Here is an 11,215-nt window from a genome sequence, read left to right on the forward strand (position 1 = left end):
TATTTAAAAAAAAAAAAAAAAAAAAAAAAAAAAAAAAAAAAAAAAAAAATTAAAAAAAACACTAGTGTATAAAAAAAATATAAAAAAATTATATATATAAATATATAAATAAATTTTATTATTTTAAAAAAAATTTAATCAAATTTTTTAATACAAAAAAAAAAAAAAAAAAAAAAAAAAAAAAAAAAAAAAAAAAATTATGCACAGTCATGCAATTATATATATATTTAATAGGGAAATGGAACAAAAAAATTATGAACAGCCATTACTTTTTTTTTTTTTTATACCTCTACAGCTTTTTTTTTTTTTTTTTTAATGTTTATAAAATTGTGCGTTTTTATGCATACGAAATTTTTAAAGAAAATAATAAATACAATGGGAAATTCAGGGATAAAACTTAAAAAAAAAAAAATAAATATATATATATATATATTCTACAATTATAATTACACATTATAAAAGGGAAAGAAATTTAATTTTATGATAAAAAAATGAGATAAATCATTTTTAATTGAAAAAATAAAACGATGGAAAGATAATATATATATATATATATATATATTTATTGATTTAATATATATATATTCTACAATTATAATTACACATTATAAAAGGGAAAGAAATTTAATTTTATGATAAAAAAATGAGATAAATCATTTTTAATTGAAAAAATAAAACGATGGAAAGATAATATATATATATATATATATATATATTTATTGATTTATTTATAGTGCTATATTAATTTATAAGCATTCAAACGTTATTATATTATTATATTTTATATTATTATATTATAATATTATTATGTGTATGATAAATACTTACAAAGGCGGACAAAAACTCATTAAAAAAATATATACATATATATATATAATATATGTATTATAAAAAGAGATATTTTCATTTTAATGTTATAATATATATAACTAAAAAGTTCTGAAAAAAATTTAATTTCAAACCTCCAAGGAATATAATATATATATAATATATTATATATATGTGTACTCACAAAAATTACGTTTATTTTTTATATATTATATATATATAAAGTAATTTAATTTTCTTTTGAATTATATATTTTTTTCCTTTTAATATAATAAGTACATTAAAAAATACTTACAAAAAAGATTATAGAAAAAATGAATATAATATGAATACAAAATAAAATATAACAATCATATATCTTATTTAAATTTCAAAATAATATATTTCTATTCTTCATTAAAAAAAAAAAAAAAAAAAAAAATACTCTCATTGAATTATTTTTTAAGGTTCCAATCCATATATGTTATTATTTATATAACATATAATTTGTTTTATGTCATAATATTAAAATATAGATAATATATATATATATATTATATATATAAATATATGTATATATTCGATTAAGTTCTTACTATTCTTTAAAATTTATATATGATATATAATATATAATATATATTTCACATGAGGGATGTTATATTAAATTATTCTAAGGCTATAAAATTTCACATGCTTTTTTTTTTTTTTCTTTTATTTTTTAAAAAAATTATATTGTTTCCATTCTTAATTTATTTTATCATATATAATTTTTCGATATAAATTTTTTATTTTAATTTTTTAGTAAGTGCAATATATTATCATAATATATACATTTTAGCTATAAATGAGAAAATATCCTTATATAATATATATACATATATATATATATATATATATATATATATAACATGATTAATCTTTTATTTGTATTAAAAGCTTGAAATATATTTTAAAAAAGATTCTGCTTTTTTTTTTTTTTTACCTCATTTTTAATATATATGTATTTTTTTTTTTTTTTTTTTCCTTTTTTTTGGTGATGAATAAAATTTATTCTTTTCAAAAATGTATTTTTCTAATATTTAGAAATAAAGAAATATAAATACATGAAAGGCTAAAATTAAAGCTTTAAAAATAATACTTTTTCGATTTTGTAATAATATATATATATATATATATATATATATGTAATATATTTATATCCTGAGAATTATTATATATTTTATTAATTCTAAAAATTTTATATAATTTATATATCTCAGTTTATTTCTTATTACATTGTGGTATATCTAAAATATTTGTACCACACATAATATAAATTTGTATATACAAATATATATATGTTATATATATATATATATATATATATATTTATTTATTTATTGATTGATTTATTGATTTATTCCCCTTTTTTTGTGTGTGTCTTTCTAAATAGTGGCAAAAATGCATAAAACGATAAGAAAACTATTTAGCGATGATGTGTGTGACAAGATAGAGAATATGAAAATATTGTTGGTAGGTGCTGGTGGTATTGGTAGTGAGTTTTTAAAAAATATAATAACAATAGGTTGTAAGAATATTGACATTATAGATATGGATACGATTGATATTACAAATTTGAATAGGCAATTTTTATTTAAAAAGGAAGATGTAAAAAAGTATAAATCTCTTGTAGCAAAAGAGAGAGCATTAAAACATAAAAAAAATTTGAATATAAATGCATATACATTTGATGTATGTACTATGAAAAGTAGTGATATAAAAAAATATGATTATGTAATTAATGCATTAGATAATATAAAAGCTAGAAAATATGTAAATAAATTATGTATTATGGAAAAAAAAGTTTTAATAGAAGCTGGAAGTACAGGTTATAATGGTCAGGTGTATCCTATTTATTATAATGAAACCAAATGTTATAGTTGTGAAGAGAAACCAAAAAATAAAACATTTGCAATATGCACAATAAGACAAACTCCTTCTTTACCTGAACATTGTGTTGCATGGGGTAGATTAATATTTGAAACATTTTTTTGTAAAAATGATAATGAAACATTAATAGATATTAAAAATCATATTGAAGAAGAATCTAAGAAAAGAAATATGGATAAGAAGGAAATTATAATCTTTATTTTTAATTATTTATTTAATGATTCTATAAAAGAGTTAATTTCTTTAAAAAAAGATTATACAACGATGCCCACACCAATACATTTTGAATTTGATGAAAATATAGATATTTTTAAAGATGAAAATGAAAATGAAAATAAGAAAAATGCAAACAACACAGACAAATTAAATGACAACAAAGATAATATTAATGATAACAAATATGATGGTAATAATTCCAGAGGTGAAGAAAAAAATCAAGAAAAAGAAAATAATATACTTAAGTTATCCTCACAAAATATATGGGATAAAAAAAAATGTATAGAAATGTATATTAAAACATTTTTAAAATTATATAAATATTTGAATATAAATAAAAAAGAAGAAGAATATTTAATATTTGATAAAGATGATGATGAATGTATAAATTTTATAACAGCTATATCGAATATAAGAATGTTAAATTTTTGTATCAGTCAAAAAAGTAAATTTGATATACAATCCATAGCAGGAAATATAATACCTGCAATATCATCGACAAATGCAATTGTTGCTTCTTTGCAAGCTTTTCAATTAATTCATGTTATTGAATATTTTGAAACATTAAAAAATAAAAATAATAATAAAAACAATATTAGTTGTGATGATGATAAAGAAGAAAATAAGATAGACCATTTTAATATACGAAATAGTAAAGCTAGACATGTATGGGTTAAAAGTATAGTTAATGGAAATAAAATATTTTCACGAGGAAACTTAGTAAATGCTGAAGCTCTAGAAATACCTAATCCAAATTGTTATATATGTCAACAACCTATCATACATATATATATAAAAAGTTTTGAGAAAATGACATTATATAATTTTGTAAAAGATATATGTATGAATGAATTGTCATTTTTATATCCTTTCTTAGATAAACAAGATAGAAATATATTTGATTATGATTTATTTCAAGAAAATGAAGATGATTATTTACAAAGTTTATATTCATCATTAAATGATTGGGATATAAAACATGACGAAATATTAATACTTACAGATTTTCAAAATAACAAGGACCAAATGGAAATACATTTAAAAGAAGACCCTTCACTAGAAACAGAATATTTTATACAACAAAAAAATGTTCCTTCAAAAAAAAGAAAAGTTTCATATATTAAGCAGGTTGAAGGAAATATCGATACTGAAAGGTAAAATTAATAGTGCAAAAAAAAAAAAAAAAAAAAAAATATACATATATATATATATATATATATATATATATATATATATATATATGTATATGTAATTATTTATTTATTTATGTTTCTTAAATGATTTATATTATATAATGTCAATTTTAATGCTATGACACCTTAATTTCTATCCAACATATGCCTTATTAATAAATATTTACATATATACATCATTTAATTTTTGTAGTGTAAAAAAAAAGAGACATATATTATCAGACGAACAAAAGGAAACAAACGATGAAAGCAAGCCTACTAAAAAGAGAAAACAGGACGCAATTAAAATAGAGGAAATAATAATTGACGACGAACAAAGTGATAATCAAAATGTAGTCTTGATTGATTAAATGTAAATAAATATAAATAAATATATATATATATATATATAAACCCTTTTGAATAAACTGAAAAATAAGAATGTGCAATATTATAAATCTTTAACAATTTAATTTAAAATGAACACAAAAGGATAAGTTAAAGATTGAATGGGCATATCCCATACAAAAAAAAAAAAAAAAGCAAAAATAAATATATAAATATATATATATATATATATATATATATATATATATATATATATATATTTATTTATTTATTTATTTATTTTTATTTTTTATGTATATATTTGTGATGGTTTATATATTTTTATTATTAATATTTGTAAGAAGGAGGCTCCGCTAGTTATAGCTATTAAATCTTTCAATAATTATATCAACTTTATAGGCAACTATATAAACATCAACATAAATAAATAAAGAATTATATTTATTTTGATCTAATATGTTTATTATCAATCCTCGTGCTGGTTTGAAATAATGATCTATCATGTTGAAGTTTTTAAAATAAAATTTTTTGTCATTTTTTTGAATAATTAATGTTTTATTTTTTATTTGTATTAATGGGCATGATATGTTTTTAAATCGATATGTATTATTCATATTGATATTACTGTTCATATTTTTAATATTATTATTTGTATTGTCTATATTTTTTATATTTTCATTTGTTTCACTTTGTATTAATATCCGTTGGATATCCACATTTCCATTTAGATCTTTTTCCTTATATATCTCATTTAATAAATATATAAGTTGTATGTTATTTATGTTGAAATTAAAAAGCTGAAAAAATTTATAAAGTAAATTCAATGGGACTATTTTTTCTAGATTTATTTTTTTCATATTTAAATCTGTGTTATAATTATTTAAAAATTCATCATAATCATTGTAACTATTTTGTTCATTCTTTGTAGATGAGATATAAGATGAATCATGATATGGGCTATTATATTTTGTATATGTATTATGTTCTTTATAATTATTGTAATTATTTTTATTTATATTTACTGACATATTATCTTTCATATAAATACTCTTGAGGTGAATAGCCTTATTTAAAAAGTTATTATCGTGTTGTAATATATGAACACGTGGTATGATAATATTAGATAAATTTTTGGATGTTATTACGTTATGAATAATATGATCATTAAAATTTAATAATTCGATATTTTTTAAAATCTCTTCAAAAGGATTATCATCTATCATTTTATTATTATTATTATATAATGCAAAATTTCGTTGGATTGTATTTAAATATATTAGTATATCATTATTTGTATATGGTAAGAAAATATTATAAAAAAGGGTAAGAAAAAAGATACTCGTGTTTTTATATTGTTTATAATTATTTAAAATATAATTTGTATTTTTTAATAAGGTTTCTAAACATAAGTTGAGTAAATCTTCTTTGTAATATTCTCGATGTTTTAACATGAAAAACTCATCATAATATTCTTTTCTTCTAATTTCTTCAATTAAGATATTGTCATCCACATAATCTTTTTTTTCTTTCTCACATATTGAGGAAGACACATCTGATTCTTTATGATGATAGGAAGAGAAATCATTATCTGAATTTATATGTACATTTATATTTCTCTCATCAGATAAATCTCCATTTATATTACTAGTCTGACCCTTTTTTAATTTTTCTTTTTTAATAAAAGAGCCAAACTGATCTACAATATTTTTTATCTCTTGAAATTTATAATTGGTTTGACAATTTGGATTTATAGACGAACTGTGTAATAAATTATCTTTATTTATTTGATTAATATTATTAATATGTTTGTCTTTAACCTTAAAAGTTTGTAACATAGATATATTGTTATGTGATTCATTTATTTCTATTTTGTTTTTATATTTAATATTTTGATCATGAACATCATAATTTTTTTTTTTATTAATATTATTTGTAATACTTAAATTTTCTTTATAAATATTTATTCTTTCTTTACTTTGATCATAATCATGTATCATAGATAAAATATATTCCGTACTGATGTTTTCATTTATATTATTATAAATATTTTTAACATAATAAAATTTATTAATATTTTTTATCTCAGAAAGTAGTGACTTCAATTTTTTGACATATATCCTTTTTTCTTGATCATTTAAATTTATAAAATTTTTTAATAAACAATTATATACTTTATTATATTCATTTTGTAAGTTATTAATTTTTATATGATCTGATTCATAAGAATTATTTGTAGAATGGTTATTTGTTATTATATTATTCTTATTAAAATGGGTCATTGACTTGTTCTTATCATTACATATTAAATTATCACTACTATGACAATAATAATAATTATTATTATTTTTATTATTATTATTATTATTATTATTATTATTATTATTATTATTATTATTGTGTGAAGAGTCAGACTTCGTAGTAGTATTATTATTCATATCTTCTAATAGAAATATTTCATTTTCAATATCATATAATGAATAATCATAGAAATGTAAATGGACATATGAATATAACAATGACATAATACTAGAAACCTTCATGTCATGTATCTGTTTTATTAAAATATTTTTGATAATCACACATATATGTATAGAGAAATAAGAATAATATGATAAATTATATAAGGCATCTAAAACATTAATTAAATAACTATTATCAACATTTGAAAAATTTAATAATATATTATTTATATTTAATTTATATTTGGGCAAATCAAAAAATAAATAAGAATTATAATAACATTTAAAATATTCGTCTTTTTTTAATACATCTATTGATTTATATAATGAAGAATTTAATCTACCCTTATAATTAGGATCTACCAATTTATTATTTAACATATTAATAAATTTATTATTAAAACTTATATTATTATTTTCTTCATTGTTGTTATTATTATTTTCTTCATTGTTGTTATTATTATTTTCTTTTTTGTTGTTATTATTATTTTCTTTTTTGTTGTTATTATTATTTTCTTTTTTGTTGTTATTATATATATTATTTTTGCCTGTTTGATAATATAACTTCTTTACATATTCATTTTTATAATTCATATTATTAAGACGATCATAATTTTTATTATTATCTTGTATATGCACATTATTTAATATACCTCTTTCATTTGCTATAACCATAAGTAATATTAATATATAATTTTCGTTTCTTATATTTAATAATCCTAATGTGTATAAGAACTTACAAGCACATTTAAAAGAAATATCTGCAATTTTATAAATAAACAAATAATCATATATATCATAAATTATATTATCAATTTTGTTTTCGTTTCTATTTGTTATATAATATTTTGCTAGAGCTAAAGATAAATGTTGTAAAGATGTCACATTGACACTATTCATATATTTATATGTTACATCTTTTATTTCTTCATATAATTCTTTGGGGTATATATTTATTTTTGACAAACAAGAAATAGATATACAAAAAGAATTTATATTCATATTTTTAAAAAGAATTAATTTTTTTATAATTTCTTTTATCAAAGTATCTTCAAGTATACTTATTTCATTTAACTCGTTTATATTTTCATTTGTATTTTTTTGATCATTCAAAAGAGGGGAAGTCGACACAATATCATTTTTATTATCATGCATATTGTTATATAAAATATTGTGGTTATCTCTACTATTATTATTACACATATGATTTTCCTTTTTTATATTATTATTATTATAAAGACTTGCCACAAGATTTTTATTTGGACTCATGCTGACATCATTCCTATGTAGCATATCCTTTTTATCTAAATTATTGTTTGCTGTTTTTAATTTTTGTATATGATTAGAAGGATTATAATATTTATTATAATTTTTGTTTTGATAATATTTTACACGTTTATTGAATGCTATAAGATCCTTTTTAGATTTTAGATAATAATCATAATTTATAATAGTAAGATTTCTTTCTTTTTTTTTATCTATTAAATTATATAAACCATAAAGTAAACATGACAATCCATATTCATTAATTTTGTCGATATTATAAATAATTTCTTTTATCATACTTTTATATAAATCTAAATGTATATTTTTCATTTTTAATTTACCAAATGAATATATAAGTGATACTAATGAATGCATATTACAATCTTTTATTTCATTTATGAAATTATTTTTTTCTAAGAAACGAAAAAAGTTATTATTATAAAGCTGTTGTTTAGCTAGTAAGTTTGATATAATAATGCTGTTATTTAAAGAAATGAATTTTTTTTTGTATATGAAAATATTTAATATTTTATTAACAAGTAAGAGATCATGATTAGAATGACATTCATCATTTTTTTTATTTATAAATTGTGTATTCATATTTGTGATATGTATACTTGAATTATTTACACACATGTTATTTTTATTATTATTTATAGATACATTATAAGTATTTATATCATTTGTATTAACAACACTTCCAAAATTATTATGACTACTGTTCATATTATTATGACTACTGTTCATATTATTATGACTACTGTTCATATTATTATGACTACTGTTCATATTATTATGACTACTGTTCATATTATTATGACTACTGTTCATATTATTATGACTACTGTTCATATTATTATTATTACTGTTCATATTATTATTCATATTATTATTCATATTATTATTATTTATTTTAAAGTGACTTATCAAAATATTTATTAACTCTTTATCATTATATTCATTCAAATAAAAATATATTATTTTATTCATATAATGACTACATTCAAACATATTCATTTTACACAATAAAAGAAAATTATTTAATATATCTTTCTTTTTAATACATATATTATTATATTTTAAATTCGCATCATTTAATATAATCAACTGTGTTTGATCTTCTTTTTTTTTCATTTCATCTATATTATTATTATCTACATTATATGTATTATATATATTATACATATTATAAATATTGTTTATATTATTCATATTGTTTATATTATTCATATTGTCCACATTTTTTTTACTGTTTATATATTTTTTTTCTTTTATAGATGAATCAATATAATATGTTAACATATCATATTCATACTTATTCTCATTATAACATGAAGTCATATTTTTTGTCATTTCATTTTTTTTTTTTTTTTTCATACGTCTTGTTATCTTCATTTTGTCAAAAATATCATAAATGCATGGAGAAACCATACTATTGTCTCTCAAATATTTTTTATGAGTACTTAAAAAATTTTTATTTTCTTCCAATGTATTTGAAATATTATCAGATTTATATTCATAAGCTTCATATTTATCACATCCTTCAATTATATTTATTTGATTTATTTGATTTATTTTATTTTTATTTATATTTTTTTTCATAACATTATTATTACTTATCATTATATTGTTGAAGACTTGTTGTTTTTTTTTGTGGATGTTCATATTTTTTATATCCGTTTTATATATATTAAATAGTCCTCTATATTTTAAAAAATTAAAAAAAATACTCCCCATTGATGATATGTCTTCAATATCATTATTTATAATATGATCATATGATTTCTTTTTATTAATAAGATTATCCTTGTCTTTTTGATTGCTCTTATTCTTTATAATATCTTCATTATTGGTCTCATATAAAAAGAGGTTTTCTAAATATTTATGTTTCGCTTTTTCTATTATTGTATCTGAAGAATATATTTGTAAGAACAAATACATTGCTTTGCTTATTTCCTTTTCTATATTTTGTGTTGCATATACATGTTCTTTCTGTGTATATGTTATAATATCTTTAATATATTTATAATTGCTGTTATATCTATATATAGTCATATCTTCTTTCTGTGATGAAGTTGTTTTATTCCAATATTTTATAAAAAAATTTAAAAATATATTAGAATAATTTATATTTATAAAGAATGGAAATAAATAGAAATGAAAATGTAGAATAATATTATTTAAAAACTTTATAAATTCCTTTAAATATATTTCATATATTTTATTTTCATTACATGAGCTATAAGAAAAATAATGAAAAAGAAATATAGGATTATAAAAATAAAAATTGGAAAAATAAAAATATTTTAAATATTTATACATATTATCTTGATAATTATTAGTGATAAAAGATAAAAGCATATTTAAAATATTATTTTTAAATAATGGGCTATATATAATATGTGTATTATTAAATGTAAATATATTATTATTAATACATGTATTATTTTTTCTTATTATATTATCATTTAATGATACATTTGCAGATACATTTGTAGATACATTTGTAGATACATTTGTAGATACATTTGTAGATACATTTTGTTGCTTATCTGTGATATTTTTATTTATTGACAAATCTTCATTTTTTATATTATTTTCTATACTTAATATATGATCTCTTATTTTTTTAAAACCATCTCTTAATTTATTGTTCACTAAACATTCATATATATTAATCTCTTTAATAACACTATCTGTTGTGTTGTTTAATTTTTCTTGTTCTTTTTTTTTTATATTTTCTTTGTTTAGTTGTTCATAATATTTTATCATTTTATATTGATCAGATTTTTCATATATTTCTTTATATACCCCTAGATTATTTTTCCTGTGTGCATAATAAAAATATTTTATTTCTTTTTTATCTATAGTATCATCTCTTTTTTTTTTTTTTTTTTGAATTTCTTCTTTTTCTTTTATTTTATAGTTGAATTTATTTTTTAATTTAAAATAATTTTTATTATGCACACAGGAAAAATAATCTAGGGGTATATAAAGAAATATATGAAAAATCTGATC

At 17.7% G+C, this 11,215-nt stretch overlaps 2 protein-coding genes across 2 annotated transcripts; one reads left to right on the top strand and one right to left on the bottom strand.

Moving 5' to 3' along the window:
* Positions 1-2,247: 2,247 nt before the first annotated feature.
* Positions 2,248-4,495, top strand: PGSY75_1237000 (SUMO-activating enzyme subunit 2; the record flags this gene model as incomplete). The annotated part of the gene is made up of 2 exons (XM_018786942.1): positions 2,248-4,106; positions 4,339-4,495. 2 exons carry the CDS (start codon positions 2,248-2,250, stop codon positions 4,493-4,495), a joined length of 2,016 nt encoding a protein of 671 aa, XP_018640807.1.
* Positions 4,496-4,825: 330 nt separating this feature from the next.
* On the bottom strand, positions 4,826-11,215 carry PGSY75_1237100 (hypothetical protein; the record flags this gene model as incomplete). Its single annotated transcript, XM_018786943.1, has 1 exon — positions 4,826-11,215. A coding segment is annotated over one exon (6,390 nt), but the record flags the coding sequence as incomplete, so codon positions are not given.

The sequence above is a fragment of the Plasmodium gaboni genome, chromosome 12 (assembly GCF_001602025.1).
Source record: "Plasmodium gaboni strain SY75 chromosome 12, whole genome shotgun sequence".
In the NCBI taxonomy this organism is placed as follows: Eukaryota; Apicomplexa; class Aconoidasida; order Haemosporida; family Plasmodiidae; genus Plasmodium; species Plasmodium gaboni.